Here is a 22,225-nt window from a genome sequence, read left to right on the forward strand (position 1 = left end):
AACGTTAGCTCACCCTACAACATAGGGACCTCAAACACATTTCTCTCTCATGAGTAATGCAAGTACAGACAGAAACAAATACTGTTGCAATAGTTCTCTTCTATCAATGTTAAGTTACTGAATTTTCTCAAATTATGAGCTGGTTAGTAACATATATGTAGAGGGCAGGGTAGCAGAATCCCCATTCTATTAAGCAAATGTGGTTCAATATCCAGTCTCAAACTATATGATGAAATTAGCTCTCAAAAGTAGTGGCCCAGGAAAGGAAAACAAAGAGAAAAACCCTTCAGAGTCAACAGGCATCTCAGTGTGGTAGAGGTTGATGTTTACCAGTCAGGAGGTTAGTGGCATGTTACCAAGCCTGAGCATTTGTGAATGTAAGACAAACAAATCTTGGAATGGAAAAAAGTGTTTGTATGAATGTGTGTGTGCCTGGATGAATACGGCTTGTAGTAGGAAATGCTCAGTTAGAGTAGAAAAGCATCATATGAGTACTCGTCCACTTGGGGATTCAATCCTTGGCTTGGCCAAGATACTAACCCCAAGTTGTTCACTGATGCATCCGTGGGAGTATGAACATGTGTAAATGTTTATAGAAAAAGTGCTTGTGTGATGAGCCATGTGGTATAAAGTGCTCCAGAAGAGTAGAAAAGCACTAGTAGCAGAACTCATGACCAAGTTCATCTGTGAGTTTTATCAGTGTACAAGATTCAATTATCCAATCAGTTGGAAAATTACATTAAATAGTTTTGTTTGTTTCAAATACATTCTGAATTGTACTGTTTCATTTTCCACTCTAGTTGAGCACTCAAAGTCCTTTATTCAACATGCCTCATTCACACATGCACGTGTTTTCTACCTAGCATTATTTTTCTTTCTCAGCAAAATCTTACTGTTTATTTCTAACCCAGCATCTACAGCTACAAAGACAAACATTAAGAAAAGCACAAAGGAAATCATTATTTAACCTGCAAAAGAAACTCCCATCGGGTTTCTCCTCAGGCTTCACCAAAATAATGTTGAGTTAAAACAACCAAATGACAAGTATCACTTTCTCATTATCACTTTTTCCTCACATTCTAGTAGGACCAAGTTGTCACTGTAAGTTGTTTGAAATATATGCTCATATCTGGGTAAGAAAGGCCATTGTAAGTTTAAGTTACCACGAGATAGCTTGGAATAAATGCAAAAATAAATACAAATAAGTTGTTATGAGTCAGTGTCATGGAGTCATGTTTTGTACTGTGTGGTTGTTGTCTGTCACACACCAGAGGGTGGCGTAGTTTGTGTTCTATGTTATTGATGTTTTGTGAGTTCCAGGTGGAGGCTGACCATTGGTGGAGCACTGGGAGAGGCCGGCTGTAAATGAGGACCCTTCTGCCCCTGGCTGCTTCCTGCTCCCAATGAGCTGTGGCTGTGTGTGAGACTCTGTTCTCTGGAATGAGAAGCTTTTGCTGTGTTGTGAATAGTTTTGTTGTAAATAGTTGTAAGTATTTTTACTCGGTAGCTGTAGGGCTGAGAAGCTATTTTCTCCTGTTTTTGGTTAGGGAGGCAGATAAGAGACCTGCATTTTCTTTTGGGTTTTCTCCGTGTAGGTGAGTCAGTTTCACTTCATTTATAGCGAGTTTTGTTTGTTGTTTTGGCCATGCTCACCCTGACGCCCGCTACCTTTTGGAATTTAATATACTGACTGGTTATGTAACTCTGTGGCAGTTTTTGGTTTGTTTTCCTTGAGAGCAGGAGTGTGAGGACATTCTCTCTTTTCTTTTTATTTTCCTTGTGTTGTGCACCGGTTTCCCCTGGGCTGGGGTGTAACAAAGTTCACAGGTTTTAAACAGTTAGAGCTCTGTAAATGGGCCCCGTACTTGGATACATTTTGCTAATCCTTTATTCTGATGGACAGATTAACAACCTAACTAGAAGTTTCTGATCTTTATGTTTAGTTGGCCTGATCCACACCAGACACTGGTTCAGTGTCCAGGCTCTCATATAACTACTGTTAATATTTTTGCATTTTATATTCACTTTCAGTGCTGTGTCCTGAAATCAAAGAGATGGATGTTAATAGCTTTGCTCAAAATTCTAGTACTGCTGAAATGTAATGGGAAAATGTTGTTTGTAGTGTGTTTAACTATCCCTTTGATTAAAGATCTTGTATATACTGTAAATATTAACGACTTTTTGCATGTACCATTTTCTGTGGAGAAAATAAACCACAATGCATTAAATTGAAAAAAACAAACAAAACAAAAAAAGCTGACTGACTCACCTTTCCTCCTACAGTGGCAGACTTGGCATGATGTTTGAACACATGTTCAGGGTCTTTATGATACGCCTTCAAGAAGGAGTTGGGGGTGATGTTTCTAGAAGCAACAGATTTGCATGATGTGACAAATCAATGTGTGCAACAACTTCTACAAAAGGTATACTGAATCAGTTTTGACACATGTGAAACGCATTATTAAATATTTAGCTTAAGTTGTGGTATGCTGAAATCGCTGAGTAGTAATTAAATGGATCAGACATGTTGTTTGGTCAAAACAGGTCTCATGGCTGTGCAGCGTATATTTTAAAATAAAGGGGTGGTCTAAATTTTGTTTGTGAGAACAGTTTTATTTAGTTTATCGTTGTGATGTTCAGCATGCAATTGTTAACATTTTGCTGTCTATTTCAATCCAGTTACTGTTGATATATGAGGCAAATTGATTTCCTTTTGCTGCCTAAACCTAAAATGCTGAGAAGTCGTTTTGTAGAAGGTGGGAGGCTCTGTAACTGAAAGGAGATGATATTGAGAGTGCCATTATCTCTAGGTACAGCAGGGGATGGAGGATACAAACCATTTAGAGCACGACATGAAGTGTATGCTTTTTTTGAATGATGAAGCCTTTTAACCTCAGGGTTCTTAATCCTTTTGAATTTGACAAGAAGCAAAAAGTGTAGCTGCCAGACTGAGTATGTAAGGTTTAGTGCTAAAAACAAGATTAAGGAAAACTATGTATCAATTAAAGATGGCAAAAGTGAAAAAGATGTTTCCTCAATTTACAATTGACACCAAAATCTTTTCATATAACAAAACACAGTGACAGATAATCTGAATTTGTTAATGAGTAAAAAGGACAGAGGGGATTGTGATTTGTTTATAAACAGTTGTGCTGGTAAGTTTACATACCGTGGCAGAATTTGTAATTTTTGGGCCATTTTCCAGAGAATATGATTGATAATACAAAACTTTTATTTCAATCAGGATTAGTGGTTGGGAGAAACCATTTATTATCAAACATACCCTTTTTAAATCATAATGACAACAGAAACTACCAAAATGACCATGATCAATGTTTATATACCATGAAAGTTTTAATAATAACGGTGACCAGTCCGTGATCTGTTTCCTTGTAATTAGTTTGTGTGTATAAAAGTCAGTGAGTTTCTGGGCTCCTGACAAACCCCCAGTGCTGCACTGATGTTGGATTCTGAGCTACAGGGAAAGCAAAAGAATGATCAAAGGATCTGTGGGAGACGATAGTTGAACTTTATGAAACAGGAAAAATGATATCCAGGCAATTGACAGCATCAATCAGCAGTGTTCAAACAAAGAAGTGGAAAAATTCTTTTGTAATGGAAACAAACATTTCAGCCAAAACTGCCACAAAACTTGTTCGGGATGCAAGAAAAACCCCCACAAATAACTTCAGTTGACATACGGGACTCTCCGGGGAAAAAAAGTGGATTTCAAGATACATAATAGGAAGCACTTAAAGAAAAATGGACTGTGTGACATGAATGATGGACCACATAGTTGCAGTTTCGACACTTCATTATTTGGTTGCTCTTTTCTCTAACACTCGGCCGCAGCTTTTCAGCTGCTAGCCACACACAAAACAACAACGCATGTCCTAGTACATTCTTTAATAGGGGAGACGTAATTGGCTGATGGAGCTCCAGTGTGTCTCAGCCTCCCTGCAAGCCACACCCCGCCACATACTCCCATCGCCCAACCTAGCCCGGGGAGCCGTCTGGCCTAGCCTATTCCATCCCTCTGCAGACGGTAAGTGGGGACTGGCCATGACCATCTGTGTCCCGGCCCATAGACCAGCAGCAAGGATGAGTCGGATCAGGGGGCCGACCGTGTACCCAGATCCTCCTTTTACAGAAATAACAGCCTCTAAATGCTTCCTATGGCTTCCAATGAGAGTCTGGATTCTGGTTGAAGGTATTTTGGACCATTCTTCTTTACAAAACATCTCCAGTTCAGTCAGGTTTGATGGTTTCCAAGCATGGACAGCCGCTTTAAGTCACACCATAAATTTTCAATAATATTCAGGTGTTGGGACTGAGATGGCCATTTCAGAATGTTGTACTTGTTCCTCTGCATGAATGCCTTAGTAGAGTTTGAGCAGTGTTGAGGTTCATTATCTTGTTGAAAAATCCGGGCCTGGCGCAACTTCAACTTCACTGATTGTGTGAATGTGGTGAGGCATTGTGTTCCTGTTTCTCTTTAAACTTTATTCTTCTACCTTATTCTAGTTGCTCCGTTTCTTTGCCGCTTAACTACTCCCTCAGTTTTCAGCCGATTGCCACCATTCAAATATTTAAACTGTTCTGCTATTTCTGCTAATGCCAGCTATGTCCTTTGGTGCTCACAACTTTTCTACTTTTTGAGATATTAAGCTTTTTATGCCACTTTTTGGCCCATTTGATGAAAGAGACCACATTTTCAGTGTGATCACCAGTTTAGCTTGCTGGGCTGAGCCATGTTTTAGCTCAGTGAGATAAGCAGCCATTTTCAGAGCGGGAGGCCAGGGTTAGAATCCCGCTTATGGCAACATTTTTTTCATTAAACAGTTCAAGTTTTTTAACTCTTTTCAACACAAATTCTACCTTCTTCACCCCTTTTCAGCTGTTTTCAGTTCCTTCGCCTCTTTTTAGCACAATTTTCAGTTTCTTCATCTCTTTTTTCAGCACAATTCAGCTTCTTCTGCGCAGTGCACATTTTTTCTCTCATCATATCTTTGTTTTGGGACTGGAACTGGTTTGGCTCAGTGGGATGAGCAGCTGCCGAGAGACCCAGTGATGAAGGTTCGAATCCTACCTGTGGCGGTTGCCGCACATCTTCCCTGCTTGCATGCACACTGCTTTCTTGACACTCTACAGTGTACCCTTTCAAATATAGCCATCTTCGGCAAGCAGTTCAGCTTCTACACATCTGTTCAGCAGATAATTCTGCTTCTTCAGCTTTTTTCAGCAGATTCCACTACACGGCATTCACACTGCATTTTTGCAGGAAATGCAACTTTTTCTAATTCTTGATTCTGTCACTGATCTTCTGCATCACTTTCCCATACAGCATTTCCTTGTGCAAAGTGCACTGAATAGTTGAACGATGCACAGTGACACTATCTGCAGCAAGATGATGTTGTAGGTCTTTGGAGCTGGTTGGTGGCTTGACTATGACCATTCTCACCATCCCTCGCCTCTGCTTATCTAAGATTTTTCTTGACTTGCCACTTCGGGTCTTAACTTGAACTGTGCCTGTGGTCTTCAACATCCTCACTATGTTCCTCACAGTGGAAACTGACAGCTGAAATCTCTGAGATAGCTTTTTGTATCCTTCCCCTGAACCATGATGTTGAACAATCTTTGTTTTCAGGTCATTTGAGAGTTTTGAAGCTCCCATGTTGCCACTCTTCAGAGAAGATTGCAAAGAGGAGAAAAACGTGTAATTCAGTACAAAAGAAATTTCAGCTCTCACAAACTATTCCAAATTGCAAAACGCTTACCTATGTCTCTAACAAAACCACTCTAACTTTGTAAAAATAGGAAAGATTTCTGTTTTTCACTATCTACTATAGAATTGATTTGTTTTTTAAACAACCTAACTCCAAAGAGTCTAACAGACACATTTCTCACTTTATCATATAAAAAAAAACCCCAGTTAAATATGTAATGTTTTTTACACTGACAGAAAGGGGAGTGTCACTGGTGCTGCCTGCTTAAGATCAAAGTGGGCTGCATGTGTACATGATGTAAAATTAGTTTAACACCCCTGATTGTTTGTGTTGTGATTATAAATTTTTATATAGATGGTTTCACCCAACCCCTAACCACGAGCGAGTAAAAAGTTTTTCCATTAGCATTCATATTCTCTAAAACAAAAAAATGGCCCAAAAAAGTCACAAATTCTGACAGGGTATGTAAACTTATGAGCACAACTATGTAATTGTGTATATCATTCTCTTTACCACCCTCACCTAATATCCTCCAGGTCATAGTAAACATTGCGGGTGGTATCTTTGATGTAGATGGCCATGTTTGGAGACTGCAGCATCTTCATGGTGAGCTGTTGAGGGAAAGCGGTAACAAACAAAGCCCGAAGAGCATCCTGATTGCTGATTTCTGTGGGCACCCAGACTTGCTTTGTTTCCTCCCCATACTGCAGGAACAGCACACCTGACACAACACAAACAGGCAGGAAGAGGGGCCATCAGTCTGTGTCAGAACCGTACAAAGAAACATCTTCAAATCTTAATACGCAAACTGATGAGTGGCAGCTAAAATAAATATTTTTGATGTTTATTTTAATATATTTAGCCATATACAACATAAGAATGCTAATCCACAACAAAATCTTTAAATTAAATAGGGTACAGGTGCTTGCTTCTCAATGGCTTATGAAGCAGACAGCTTATAAACTAAACCTTCAAGCTCCAACACAAGAGCTTGCAGGTGAAATGTGAAGTATGAATAGATTCATGTTGAGAGATTATTTAAATCCCAGTGATTCACGAGCTATCCTATGCACTCAATTTGTCTCATATGCATACTGTCATGGTCCACATGACCCAGCGTTTTGTGTTTCATTTTGGTATCATCTTATGTTTTGTATTAATTCTTAGGGTTTGGTTCTTGTGTTTAGTGTTTTAGTGTGCTCCCTCCTGTGCTCTGTTCATGTCCCTGAGTTAGTGTTGTAGAACAGTTTGTGAATTTCCTGTTTTACTTTGAAGGTCTGTGTCTCGTTGTGTCTATTAGGTTCAGCTGTGTTCCCCTCTGGTGTGTCATTCCCTAATTACCTTGTGTGTTTTTACAGTGTGTGCCTGCCTGTGATCCTTGTCGGTTCGTCTGTGTTATTCAGTGTTTCTCCGCGTCTCTCTGCCCTGCTTCCTCCGTGTCATCTCCGTGTATCATCCTGTGTCCTTATGTTTTCAGGGTTGTTTATTAGTTTTTCCCAGTCTAGGCTTTAGTAGCTCCCTGTTCCTTATTTCCTCTTTTTGTACTTCGTCGTCACTGTAAATAAACACTCACTCGCACCCCTGCCAGTTCGTGCATTTTGGGTCCTTTTCTCGTAACACCATACGACTGCTGCCCCAGCCGTGACACATACTTAGTTACGGACCTACAGGCCTTTTAGCTGTGAGATGACTGAGCTAACCACTGCAACACTGTCTATCTAACAGAAATGCTACTAGGAGAAACCTCAGCAGTCAAATTAGCTGCCAGGATTAATGTTAATTCAGTTGGTAACTTGATAAAATGAAACTTGTTTTAAAGGGATTTCTGCAGCTACAACTCTAATGCCTCCAACTGTGTAATGCTTGACACGCTTGATTAGCAAGCAAAAGGTTGCTGGTTTGATTCCAGTGGGGGACACAAATGCCTTTATTTGTGTTAAGAAGAAAATCGGATGTAAAGTTCTTCACCCTTGTTCAGAACTGTAGTATCAAACTTGTTCTTGAAAAGCAGTACACTCTTTCCCCCACTCTACAACACTGTGTTAAACAGTCTGGTTAAAGAATTAATACATATCCTGACTTCTACAGGTATATCATCTGAAACATCTGCCTTTCCATTTTTCATCCTCTTCATAGCTGCCCTCACTTCCCACTTACTAATCCTCTCCACTTCCTGATTTATTCATTTCTCCCTAGTGCAATAGCAGCATGAAACCCTGTGTGAGAGGGAAGGGGCGGAGCATGGACAGCGAGGTTAGGAGTCTCACGGTTTTCTGACCGTGTGCACAGGTAGTTCTGGATAACTGCTTATTTTTTGGAACTTCCATGCTTATTTAGGAAGGAGTTCATTGTTACATCTTCAGTTTGTAATACATAAACAGTCTTCAAATCATAATGCAACTGGAAGCATTTCTTTTGGAAACCAGGAACACAAGACTCCTTTTTTAAACTTTGTTTATTGGAAATTACCCTACATAGAGTTTCAAAAGTTCTGTTAAGTGACGTGGCGCTAAACAATTGAGACTCTTAAAAACAAGTTATAACATTTTAAAGTGGATACTGAAACGGACTTGAAGCCAGTGTTAGGATGCCAGTATAGGTGTAATGTGATCACACCTTTTCTTTCCTGTCAAAAGGCAAACATCTGCATTTTGAACACTGAAGTAAGAACTGATCAGAGCCAACATATAAAGAGTTACAGTAATTAAGATGACAGGTAATAAAAGCGAGGCAGGCCTTCACCTTACTGAGGAGCCTTAGTTAAAAGAAACTTGTCTTAACAGCTGAGCTGATCTGTTTATCAAATTTTAAAGCACTGTTGAAAGTCACACCAAGGTGCCTTGCAACCAGATGACAGTAAGACACTAAAGGACCAATAGCGCTGTCATACCCATGTAACAGATTGGGTTGCCCAAAAGTTTATTTCCTCACGACTGTACATCTCTGGGACAGTTCACTAGTGCCTGGTTAGAAATATGGCTGTTGGTTTGTATACGCAAATACAAATGTATTTGAACACAGTGTCCAAATACATTTGAACACTGTGTTCAAATACATTTGGACACTAACTGTGTTCAAATGTATTTGGACATTGACACAAGTTTTGTTTTTTTTCTGTTTACTGAAACATATTCCAATTAGAGCTGGGCGATAGAACGATAACGATATGTATCGCGATATAACTTTTACTCGATAGAGAAATTAAGCTATCGCGATAGACCTCGCCGCTCTTGTCCTCAAAGAAAAAAAAAAAAAAAAAAAAAAAAGGTCAGCCAATCCAAATCAAGTAGCGCAGAGCCGAACCAATCACAGCCGCAGCGTCACGTCGCGTGACTTGTTACGTACAGCACAAGTGCCAAGCCGCACGTGTGTTTGTTTGGGAAGCAGCCAGCGCGTAATGGAGGAAATGAGTGTGCCGACTAGAAAAATCAACCGAGCGTGACCGAAGAGAAAACAGATGATGGTTCCAACGCCGGAGAGATTGTCGAACGGAAGAGCCATAGAAGTTCCGTAGTGTGAAGGTATTTCGGCTATTTCAAGTCTGACAAAAAACAGAGCAGCGTGCACTGTAAATTGTGCCGACAGCAAGTCTGGAAATACAATAAACTGGTGCATGCGTCACACTGTGCGCCACGTTATTGTTTCGGTGAAATGAATTTCTACAATACTGTTACTGTTAATTCTACTCTCTGCAGTGTTTAAATGCTTACATATACACACAGTTACTGTCCGTCCACACATACGACTCGGTTCTGCTTCTATGCCCCAGCTTTGTTTACTTTTTCCACTTCTAGACTTCTGATTGGCCAACATTTCTGCACGGTTAGGAATCTAGCGCCACCTGCTGCTTTGGCATGTTCATAGCAGCGTTTTCCTTCATTTCTGCCTTTATGTGTGGACGGGATTATTTTTTAAAACGAAAACGGAAAATCTCAGTTTTCAAAAATACCCGTGTACGTGTGGACGTAGCCTCAGTCTCTGACTGGAAGCGCTAATTCTTCATTCGGCTTTTGTCAGACTAAAGTAACTGTTAAAACTGTTTGAAAAGCTCAGCTATACAACAAGGAGAGATTGAGAATTTCCTTTTAGTTCTCAGTTTATTTGATATTGACAAAAGTTAGTCAGTTTTGTCTGTTCTTCTGTAAAACAAACTAAGATTTATTTTTAGAATTAATATTTTGTTTCTAAGTGGAATTGACAATTTAGTCTGTTTTGTTTGTTCTATTTTGAAACTTAAACGCTTTAGCGGCTGCCTTTTGTGTAGTTTGCAATATTTGCCTTTATTTATCTGAAAAAGTCTCATGTTCCTTAAGTACATCTACCCTGTTGAACTTATTATGGGAAATAAATATTTAAATAAAAACAAGCTGCTGATTATTTCACATTTTACTTGTGAGCAACGGCACATTTAAATCTTACAAATATAGTTATTTGGCTTATATCGTGATAGATATCGTTATCGCCTGAAATGAAAAAAAACATATCGTGATATGAAAAAATCTCATATCGCCAGCTCTAATTCCAATTATAGTTATATAATGGGCATGGATATGTTTACACTCTCAGCTTTCATTTAAGTCTACACTCAAATTGGATGAAGAGTTTAGGAGTTTCAGCTCATTAACATGTTCCACCCTCTTTTTACAGGGACCAAAGTACAGTGGCCCCTCATTTATTGCGGGAGTTACATTCTAAAAGTAACCTGCGATAGGTGAAATCTGCGAACTAGTCAGCTTTATTTTTAACAATTATTATAGATGTTTTAAGGGTTTAAAACCTCTCACTACACACTTCTCAGACAAGCATGAACATTTTCTCTCTAGTTTAAACAGCCTCAAAGTTCAAACCTTCGTAGAAAAATAAGTCCAGTATTATAGAATGAAACCAAACATCAAACCCTGTTTTCAGGTCCAAAACATGGGAATAGAGCAACCATTGATTGACAATGGTCTATAGCCAATCAGGACGCAGAACACAATGCGCTGTAAAAAAAAAAAAAAGAAAGAAAGAAAACAAGAAAGAAAAAAGAAAAAAGGAATGCAAAATTTTAGGAAACTAATTTTGCAAGGCCGCAAAAGGTGAACTGCGTTACAGTGAGGGACCAATTGGAAAATTTACTTAAAGGCTATTTCATGGGCAGGTGTTGGCAATCCCTTCATTATGACATCATCAAATTATCAACTGAAAGCTGCTGCAGTAGAGGCCTGGGAGAGTCAGGAGGAAACTGACTCAGTTTCAGGAGGACATCTAGTGATGTCCATGAGTTCAAGACTTAAGGCTGTCATTGTCAGCAAAGGATTTTCAACCAAGTATTAGAAATGAACATTTTATTTTCAGTTATTTAATTGTCCAATTACATTTGAGCCCTTGAAATGAAGGGACTGTGTTAAAAATACTTTAGTTCCTCACATTTTTATGACATCTTTTTCAACCCACAGAATAAAAGCTAAAGTCTGCACATCAACTCCGTCTGAGTTGTTTCATTTAAAGTTTATTGTGGTAATGTACAGAGCCATGCACACCACTGCATCCTTATGCTGTGGTGTTCCTCAAGGCTCTGTGCTTGGCCCAATGTTATTCTCATTATACATGCCCCTCTAGACTTAATCTTTGAAAAATATAACATTTGCTCCATCGTTGCACTGCTTTCTCAAGTGCATGAGAGAAGTCAGAGAATTGCTTTTGGGCAATTCCCTTATCCTGAATGAAAAGAAAACGGCAATTGTAGTGTTTGGCAACCATACCCCATGGGACATATTAACTGATACCTTTGGTTCCTTTGTCACTTCTCTCTCTGACTCGGTTAGTGACCTAGGTGTCCTGCTGGATAGCTCTTTCAAATTTAACAAACAAGTGTCCTCAGTAATCAAATCTAGCTTTTACCAACTGCGCCTTATTGCTAAGGCTAAGCACTATGTCCCTCATAAAGATCTTAAAAAACTCATTCATGCTTTTGTGACATCTAGATTGGATTATTGTAATTCTCTCTACATTGGTCTTCACTCTGCTCTCCTTCACAGACTTCAGCTTGTCCAGAATGCTGCAGCTCGCCTCCTGACTGGTACTAGAAAGCATGCCTCTGTCACCCCTGTTCTTGCTGATTTGTATTGGTTATCCATAAAATATCATATTGAATTTAAAATATTGTTGCTCACCTTTAAAATTATAAATAATTTAGCCCCTAGCTATCTGGTCGATCTCCATAGTCCACATGTCCCTGGGCGAGCCCTCAGGTCTTTAGCCCAATTACTCCTGGCTCAGCCTAGATCTAGACTTAAATCTAGGGGAGACCGTGCTTTTGCCCTGGTTGCACCTAACCTGTGGAACGACCTTCCCATTGCTATCCGTGCGTCAGACTCCATTTTATCTTTTAAATCCAGTTTAAAAACTCACTTATTTAACCTAGCTTTTCCATCTAGTTGGTGTCCCTATTTTATATTTGGCTCAATTTTTTTTATCTATGTACTTTATCTTTTAGCAATATCTGCTCTTGGTAACTTTATTCCTGTATAATTAGTGCACTCAACCTGCTGACATTTGTGGTACTTTGTTAATCGTCTTTTATTTAACCATGTCTTTATTTTCCTGTTTCGATTGTAAAGCACTTTGGTGTACCGCTGGTTTTTTAAATGTGCTATATAAATAAAGTTGTACTGTATTGTATAAAATCAGAAAAAAATTGTCTCTGTTCAAATATATTTGGTCCTAACTGTATATCTGGAGGTCATCTGCAAAGCAATGAAAGGACATTATGCTTTTTATAAATGGACCCCACGGGGAAGCAAATATAAAGAGAAAAGAATGGGCCCCAGTAGAAAACCCTGAGGTACTCCACAGTAGAGCAGGGCGATATGGCCAAAAATATTTATGCGATAACGATATAACTGATGATATAATTGATGTGAGACAAAATACAAAATACAACTCCACAACTTTACTAGCGCAAAAAACCCATCCATTTATTTTCTATGCTGTTTTTTTTAATGTGTGTGTGTGTGTGTGTGTGTGTGTGTTTTTATTGTATCATTATGTCTTCTAAAAGTAAATGTTTTAAAGAGAGATGGAAGTGATCTGGGAATATGGTATTTTATCATAAATTGGATCCTGACAGCATTTTCATGACCATATTTTCCATACAGCTTCTGCAGGATATTCATATGTGTTGTCCAAATCAGTTAAGAAGCAAACTATTTCATACAGTGTTATTGAACAGATTTATTTAGATGTGTCTACATACCTAACGGCCAACCTCTTGTCTGACCACTTGAGCGGCCTACAGGTAGACTTGCTCTAGCCTTAGAGCCCCTTGTAAAGGCAGCAGATAGGGGTATCATCTCTCCACCAGACATGCTACTTGAAACCAGCCTGTTCTGCTCTTTCACCAAGTGTGGGACACCAGCACCTTGGGGACTGTCAACAAACCAGGGACTCCTTACCTGGATTGAAAGAAAAAGCAAAAGGATTATGATTATGGGAGAGAGGAGAAAATGGTAAAAAAAAATTATTAAAAGTGCTTCCACTACTAATCAAATCTTATGTTAAGGGACATCCATCCATCCATTCGCTTCCGCTTATCCTTTTCAGGGTCGCGGGGGGCGCTGGAGCCTATCCCAGCTGTCATAGGGCGAGAGGCGGGGTACACCCTGGACAGGTCGCCAGTCTGGGGCGACACATAGGGACAGACAACCATTCGCACTCACATTCACTCGCACATTCACACCTAGTGGCAATTTGGATTATCCAATTAACCTATCCCCACAAGCTGCATGTCTTTGGATGGTGGGAGGAAGCCGGAGTACCCGGAGAGAACCCACGCAAACACGGGGAGAACATGCAAACTCCACACAGAAAGACCCCGGCCTGATGGTGGAATTGAACTCAGGACCTTCTTGCTGTGCGGCAACAGTGCTAACCACCGTGCCACCGTGCTGCCTCATGTTAAGGGACATATATATCCATATATATTAGGGCTGTCAAAATTAACACGTTAATGCAGCTTAATCCATCATCATGACTAATCTGATTACATTTTTTATCTTGGCACATGCGCAAATGGGCAGTTGATCTGGTAGTAACGGCCAGAAGAACCAGTCAACTCAATATGGAAGATGATAAACAGCACATTGGCTCGTTTGATAGAAAATTTTAATTAAAACAACAAGACAGAACAGTTGACCGACATAAAGTACTATGCACATTGTGCAGGAAGTTATTTTCTTTTTACCGAAGCACTTCCAGGGTAAAAATATCACACAAAGCATATGCTACTCGGGGATGCTGCTAGCACTTTGGCTAACGTGTCGCCCAGCTTGTGGCAAACCACTCTCACGGAGCATTGGGGCCTCAGTAAGTCTACCTCAGACAAATTGACAGACACAACTGGCAAGTAGATTGCACCAAACTGCAAAACTATTAATATCGTCGAGGACACAGCCCTTACAAAGGTTTTGCAAGTTGCCTTTCGAGATGCATTGTACAAGGCTCCAACAACAAGCACAATAATGTCAAAAATTAATGGGCTCTAAGACACTGGAAAGGAAAAAACAAGAGAATTTAGCTGCAGCCAAACATGTCACCCTGTCAGGTGTCAGGTGGGAAATTGAAGGAAAAATCACAACTGTAGGGATTGATTGTCCACGAAACTCAACAGCTGCAGCTAAACCTTTGCCATTTGAGCATATGCCTTGTTGCATCACTGTGAGTGTTGGTGACAGTGGATTTGTCCAGGTTTCAGAAAATTGTTGGTCAATTCAAACATATTCCAACCAACGTCCCAGAGCTGGAAACACGACAAACAACCCTGGGGGAGCAGAAGGAGCCATTGATCCAGCAGAGCCACAAACTTGTGATGCTGATGCCACAAGAAAGAAATAAAAAAATTTTTTTAATTAATTGATTAAAGAAAATCCATTTCTTGTTTTAATAACCATTTTGTTCTTCTTCCATCTCTTCCTCTGTCTGTGTGTTTTCACTACAGGTATGTAACTGAGATTCTGGGTGGGGAATCCTATATTTCCTGCTCAGTGGTACTGCCTGCCCTCTCCCACTTGCATCATGTGATGGAAACCTCTAATGATGACTCTGCATATGTAACTAGGTTTAAAACAGCATTCCAAGAACACCTAACCTCCCACCAAGAAAACTTTATCAACAATGATTGTCTCAAGATTGCCACAGCTTTGGATGCTCGATGGAAGTGCCTCCCCAAGAGTGACAGAGAGAGGGTGTGGCCCACACTTGGAAGACTGCTGCATGATCAATCCCCACCTCAGACTTGTGAAGATAAGCCACCCAAGAAAATGAGTCTATTACAGATGAATCAGATGAGGAGTTTCTGCCTGACAGAATCATGCACTTGATTCTGTAGCTCATTCAGGAGCTGGTGACAAGCTGGCACTGCTGGCTTGCAAATATCTGGCCACTCCTGCAACCACTGTTCTGTGTGAGAGACTGTTCTCAGTTGCAGGCAACACTGTAAATCAGAGGCGGTCAGCTCTCCTCTCGGACAATGTAAACAAGTTAGTTTGTCTCAGTAACAGGGCCACATTAATGTGGATAAATGTTTGCAGAAAGTTTTTTGTAAACATGAATGTTAAGATGTTCAATAAACATGTTCTGTAGGGCTGTTCGATATAACGATCTACAGGGTGGGCCTTTATATAGATACACCGTAACAACATGGGAATGGTTGGTGATATTAAAGTCCTGTTTGTGGCACATTAGTATATGTGAGGGGCAAACTCCTCAAGATGGGTGGTGACCATGGTGGCCATTTAGAAGTCGGCCATCTTGGATACAACTTTTGTTTTTTCAATAGGAAGAGGGCCATGTGACACATCAGACTTATTGGTTCACAAGAAAAACAATGGTGTGCTTGGTTTCAACGTAACTTTATTCTTTACCGTCGTTGTTGCGAACCACAACGCATAAAAACAGGCGCTTGTCCGTCCGTAGTGTGGTTATATTAAATATAAGAGAAAGAGAGAAGTTTAAGAAATGAATATAGCCACTACAGTGACATCAAAACCATGAAAAAATATTGCCGTAAAGAGTTTATTTTGCGACACCACGAAACAAACGACAGCGTAAAATGAAACGATAGACGTTTTTATATCGTCATCCGATATATATCGTTATATCGAACAGCCCTACTCCAGAGTTCACTTTTTAATTTACTCGATTACTTCTCCACACTCTGGACTCTTTGCTCAGTTCAGCTATGGTTCCCCTGTTGCTCTGTATGGACAGCAACCCATGCATTTCTCCATGTAATCTGCTCTGTCATGGCTCAATATTCCACCTGAGATCTGCTCAGCTTGCAGTACTGATTCATCTTTTATCTAGCTACAGTCCATTAGCTGCTACATTCACAATAATGGTGTGATGTTGTCTGGGCGGGCCTTCCCCACACCGGACCTACATGAAGACCGAAAACAAAGAAACAATGTATGTATGCACAATTAAGTTAATTCATAACTTAATGAATTAACAACATAATAAAACAAAGTAACATGTGACTGAATATTTGCTTTAATTTGCTGAATGTTTGATTTTGCTGGCAACATAGTGTTTACACAAAGAAACCTGGGATAGTCAGTGCAGCAATGTTATTCTGACAATAGCAAATCATAGTAAATAAATATATGGAGAGAATAATGTGCTTAATGTGCAAAAAGTCAATACTTCTGGGACAAGTTGAAAGTTTTACGACTGCTCATCCACTTTGTCACACAGGGCACCAGAACCATTGTCTCCTGTGGGCTGCAAGCTGGGGGCCTCTATGGATTGTGTGTTAGTTTATCCAGTAATTGCCAGATGACATTGGAATCTGGGAGTTTAGAGGCTGGGTCAGCTCAATGCCTCTCCTTTGTGTGCCACTAGCTGTTTCTGGGCAGGGTTTTTGGTGCACTGTGTCAAAGCAATCTGGGAAGCCATAGTTTACTCTACTGACTTATCTTAGGAGACAATAGCGATTATGTGGCAGTATGCAATGTATTTTCAGTTGAAAACATTGGAAGCCAACACTATCATGCTGCAGGTACTGGGAGTCTCCCTACAGCCTAGAAGCTAGTCTCTGGTACCTTCTCAGTTTCACCTGGACACAGGTCCCGGTTCCCCTCCAAAGCAGCACAAACAAAGTCATAACACAAAAGAGAAAAAAATATCAAAATTGACAAAGGCAGACCACATAAAACTACATTGTTGGCTGTATACAGTTGTTATCTTATGTTAACCCACAATCGTCGAACTTCTTTCATCTACGTGAAATTCTCAGAGAGTGAGAAGAGGCTGCAGGTCAGACTCAAACCCTGAATGCATCTCTTAAAAATATGATGAGGGGGGGGGGCAATGTTATTTTTGTATGACTGTGTTATGAATGACTATTCTATTTTAATAATCGGATGACTGCTCAAGATAGGAGATTAAAATTTTAGGGTCCACGAGAGAGAAAAGCACACCAGGACATCAGAGGAGACAGAATAAGAAATACATAAAACATCATTAAAAAGTCTTGTAAGGCAAGATTCCCTTTTGTAATGTGATTTAATGCTATTTTAGCATGTTTAAATAATTTGGGACTGAACCTTTCCACAGAAAAGTGTTTATAATTATTAAAATTCAATAGAATAAAACTTATAATAAAATTCAATGCAAACAAAAGAGTAGTCTAGAAGGAAGGACATAATCAAGGTTTAACCATCAGTCTGTCTCTCTGACATTACAGGAAACAACCTGCATTCCAGCTGCATCATCAGCAGGGCACACAGCCAAAGACATAAATCACACAAAAACACACAAAGATAATAATTCAATATGACCAATAAGAGCTTGTGGCTTTGTGTTTTAAAATTTGAAGTAAAAAATGGCGGATATAATTGCTATGAGACTGTTAATATTCCAAAGGTGTGATATTTCGATAGCGAATAATTACACAATTGTTTGTTTGTGAATGGTATGTTAGTTTGTGCAGAGTCTCTAATGCCCATAGGTGTAAATTTGAAGAGAGACACATTTAAAACACACCGCAGCTTCAAAAAGTCTGAAAATAAAGTAGGTTGAGAGGACAGTAATGTCTTACTGCCCCTGTGCCCCCCACTTACTGGAACAGAAAATAAAAATCTCCCCATACAGCTAACAGCACACTGCAATAATCATAATCCCGGCTCACTGCTTCAGCAGGCTGTTATGGCTATTATGACTCATCTGAGCGCAAACAGACATCCCTGTTGTCATTACAGATCAAACTTGTGAGGAATGCTCACCATTCCTGCGCAAATGTGTCATTTTTCTTAATGCCTGCGTGTGGAAAATAGATATTAGGAAACAGCGTCTTCAGTTCTTTTAGTTCTTTCACCTGGTGGACTCTTCGCCTACAACAGCAGTGCTGGGTCAGAACGGATTCCACCCATTGAATCCCTTAAATGATGGTACCTTTCTGTTTGTGTTGGCTCTCGTCACATGCTGACGTAACAAACAGTGACAGACATCTGGCGCAGACGCTGAATAGCCCGCATAATGACGCGCTGATGGAGCAGCTTGTTGAGCCGGCTCCAAACACTCAGGAGCTTGTGTATCGCAAGTTGAAGGCTAATGTAAAGTTCATATCCTGCTAATCGCTTTGGCTACTTTTACACTAAGTTGTCTTTTAAGTAGTAGAAAAAGAGCGGCTCAGAGGAGCTGTTGGTCTTTACAGATAAATTAGAGGAACTTACCTGGAGGAGATGCTTGGTGTCAGCAGTGCGGTTTTAGAGTTTTAGCACTTCCCAGGTAACTTAGCTCTAAGGGTCAAAATCAAGTCCTGCGGTTTCACGGCAGGTTTAAGGTTCTTTTCTCGGACTTTTGAGACGTCGTAGTTTCTACATGCCGCATGTTTCTCTGCTTGGATCAGGTGCACTGACAAACTCCACCCCTTTCCACCCGTTGCTGTTTCAACACAACTCCACCTTAGCAAATAATGCTGGCTGTACCGGTCTAACTGGGAGATCAGTAGTACTACTCGTGAAATCTATGACAAGCCACAAGACACCTCATGCCCCTTCAGCATTACCACTATAACAACACACATACATCGTTTTAGAAAAGAAAATGCAAAACAGTAACTGATAAATGTCTGTCAGCAACTCATTGAAATCACAATGTGAAAAACATGTTGATAAAGCTTAGAAGATCATTAAAATGAAAACAGGTTGTTGCTGGCCTTAAAATGAATTTAAAAAAGTCATAAATTCACTCCACATTTCATTTTTCAAACACTGCTAATGATGAACAAATCTTACCTGCTCGTTTGTGCAGTCCTGATGTCCTATGATAATGGTTTTATGTTGAGGATATTTTTGCCTCACATGGTCCAGGACCTCTTTCTTCCTCTCCACATGTGTGTGCTGCATTATGAGGCTGTCCATCTGGCTGTGTCTGCTGCTGCTGTTATTGGTGGGGTAGCTTCGAGGTAAGGTATTGGGAGAGCATCGATATGGACTGTAGGAGAAGTCAGGGTTAGACAACAGGCTTCTGGAGGTGTGTTCTTTCTTCTGTAGCAGACAGTCTATGCTGTTGTCCCCCACAGCAGAGGCAGAAGAGGCTCTCGAAGGGGAGATACTTGGATCTAAGTTGGAAGGATGAGAGGAAAAAGGAGTGATGGTAGAAGGAAGTGCAGAGAGAACGAAGATTTACAGGAGAAAAAAACTTATATGACAGGATGACTTTTTTCATTTCTCAACTTTGAATTTTCAGTGTATCAGAGTTGATCGCTACCATTCTCAATCTAACGCTCTTCTGTAGATTCTTGCGTGGTGGTGTCTCTGTGGTCTTTTTATGTCTTTCCTCAAATCTCTGTTGTGGGAATGGCTGTAGCTCAGGCAGTTGAACAGGGCATCTATTAATCAAATCCCTGGCTATTCCAGTCTGAAAGCGAAGTATTTTGGACCATTTTTCAGGTTCAGTGCCCTAAATTAAACACAGAGAACCAGCTGCGCCTTGTAATTTTTTAAATGTTTGAAACACTATTATTTCTCACATTTTGTTCATTCAACTAATAGTCCTAATAGAATGTAATATTTAAATTATAGTTATCCATTATACCCTGCTGCTTCCTTATGTTCCATCCTTTCAAAATCTTTCCAGAAATAAGCAAACAGTCTCACTGAACTAATATACGATGGAGCTAAAGGCGCCATATGAGCGCATAAATTGTTGACTTCAGTCAGGTTTTTTAGTCTTAAATTGTGATTAGCTTCACTGATGACCTATGATGCCTCTATGAAATTTTTTTACCAATATGACAAGAGGTCAAGACTAGAGTAGATTCAGCAGAGACCTTAATTCAAGTTCAAATTTTATTTGTCATATACACAATCATACATAATACAATATAAAGTGAAATGCTTGTTGCTGTGCAAAGCCTGACCTTAAAAAAACTACACATAGACATAAAAGTAAACAAAACGAAACTAGAAATGAAACTAAACTAACTAGAAATTTGCATAATATACAAATTTAAAATTCCAAAATTAACAGTAAAAAATTACAGTAAAATTGAAGGTAAAAAACAATATTTAAAAAAATAGAACGTGCAAAAAAAGTAAATTTAAGAAAATATAAAAGTGTGCAAGTTGAGAGTGTGCAAATAAACAGTGTGCAGTGTAACAGTTTGAGGTGGAATAAACTGTTGCTGATGTATAGTAATGAGAGAGAGAGTCCAGTCCTACACCTGATTCAGGGACCGAATAGCCTGAGGGAAGAAGCTCCTCCTCATTCTCTCTGTTTGGCCTCCTCACTGTTGAGGTCTGGGAGGACTTCAGGCGAGCAGGTGGAACAGACAGAAGGGAAGCTGAAAACGAGTGGCGTGTATGAGGGGGTGAGCACGCATGGAGAAGATCAGATAAATATGGAGGAGCAAGGTTATGAAGTGTTTTGAAAGTAAGAAGCAGGATCTTGAAATTGATATGGAGGTGAACTGGAGCAGATGGTGATCTGTGAGTAAGTAGTTAAGCAAACCAGAGAGATAAGAGGTTAACCAGGTGAGTGGTATGTTACTGATGCCAAAAGATGTTAATCTATGAGGAAGGATGCAGTGACAGACAGTATCAAAAGCTGCTGTAAGGTGTTGAAAACACGCAGTTCTTTGAATCTTTGGGCTGAAGGAGGGACAATACTCGGTGTATCAATGCTCAATCAACAATCATTTATTTCCATACAAATCAACAATAAGAGCATTACAACGTCCGGACGGGAGAGATGCTACCAGAGGGTCAGGCACATGTCTCAAAATGGTGACGGGTTGCTCAGCTTTTTATAGTCTCTAGTGCCCCCCAGCTAGTCGTAAAAGCCAAAACATCACATTTTTTCTCTGTTACAGCGCCTAAGTTATGACCTCGGCAGTTGTTTCTCTGCTTTCTGTAAGGTGGGGGTGTGGAATGTGGTCTGTCTATCTCCCCTGTCTTTAGACACAGAGTCTCCTGCTTACAACCTTCTCTTCATGATTCAACAATTAAGCATGTCAAGAAAACAGTGTAACACATTCCCAGCAGATCAAGGATACAGAGTGATGCACATTTATCTAATGAACTAATATGTGAATATGTTCTGTTAACTCAAAAGTATAATGAGAACTAAACTACATACAGATCACACACTCTATTTTAAAGGGTATAATGTGATCTACAGCAGTATTCTAATTCAACTACTTTGATTACATATATAAGGTAACATATAATAACAGAATAATATCACAATACCCTCTTTTGATCTCTCATTAAAGAGATCACTAATAACAAGCACTTCAGCGTTGCAAGGTCCAGGTTTTCTTGATCCTGAGGCCCTCTGTCCCCTTTTAACGGGTGGACCATATGGGGGATGACCTCTGTGTTCACGCAGTTCAGATGCAAGCAAAGTTAGATTTACAACCATAACAGCAGTTACAGATGACACTCCCATCACTCCCCATTTTCCCACAGCTTTATTTTGGTGCTCCAGTTTTCCACTCCCATTTTAATGCCCCCTTATACCTTTCAAATGTACTTAGACTAGAACCTCTGTCTAAGGAGCTTTTAACCTTTATTTTTATTGCTGCAGCTACCAGTGTCTTCCAGTTGGGTGATTCTCAGCTTCTTTCTTCGACCTCCGGGGTTAGACCACCCTTTAGTCATTGCACAGTTCTGGGGATTATTCTGCCCCGATTTCAAACAAAGATCTGTGTATTTTGGGTTCACCGGCGTGTCCCCCTTTTTGCCAAGAGCCTCTCGAACCTCGTTGGTCTGGTGTTCCTGGTTTTCGCCAACCCCTTCATGGTTATTGCTGTGTCTGTGGGATCCATCTTCTCCAGGAGCCCAAACGTCATGACACTTGACCCCAGTTGCTGTCTCGGCTGTCCCTACATCTGTCTCTGCTGTGAAGGGTCCTCACATCTCCGTGTCCCCGTCTGGTGTCTCTTCCTTTCTCTGCAAGAGACAGAAAACCAAAACACCTCTCTCCCTAGCCTTGATAATCTAATATTGTTATCC

General features: G+C 40.1%; 1 protein-coding gene and 1 long non-coding RNA gene across 3 annotated transcripts in view; one reads left to right on the forward strand and one right to left on the reverse strand.

The window, feature by feature from the left end:
- LOC146648767 (uncharacterized) overlaps positions 1-18,611 on the reverse strand; it is a 68,193-nt gene extending 49,582 nt beyond the window's left edge. For both annotated transcript variants that reach the window (XM_085388477.1, XM_085388476.1), the window contains exons 1-4: positions 18,440-18,611; positions 12,964-13,162; positions 6,249-6,447; positions 2,270-2,363 (exon numbers count right to left, since the gene is read on the reverse strand). In XM_085388477.1, coding sequence (XP_085244603.1) covers positions 2,270-2,363; positions 6,249-6,447; positions 12,964-13,075 — 405 coding nt within the window. In that variant the 5' untranslated portion in view covers positions 13,076-13,162; positions 18,440-18,611. The remainder of the gene's footprint in view (positions 1-2,269; positions 2,364-6,248; positions 6,448-12,963; positions 13,163-18,439) is intronic.
- LOC146648768 (uncharacterized) lies at positions 1,416-16,231 on the forward strand. Its single transcript, XR_014908411.1, has 3 exons — positions 1,416-1,595; positions 2,284-2,423; positions 14,704-16,231. It is a non-coding gene; the product is annotated as an uncharacterized LOC146648768 (long non-coding RNA).
- Positions 18,612-22,225: the final 3,614 nt, after the last annotated feature.

This window comes from Rhamphochromis longiceps, linkage group LG18 (assembly GCF_057381845.1).
Source record: "Rhamphochromis longiceps isolate RC_006_pf linkage group LG18, R_longiceps_female_GT1.1, whole genome shotgun sequence".
Lineage (NCBI taxonomy): Eukaryota > Metazoa > Chordata > Actinopteri > Cichliformes > Cichlidae > Rhamphochromis > Rhamphochromis longiceps.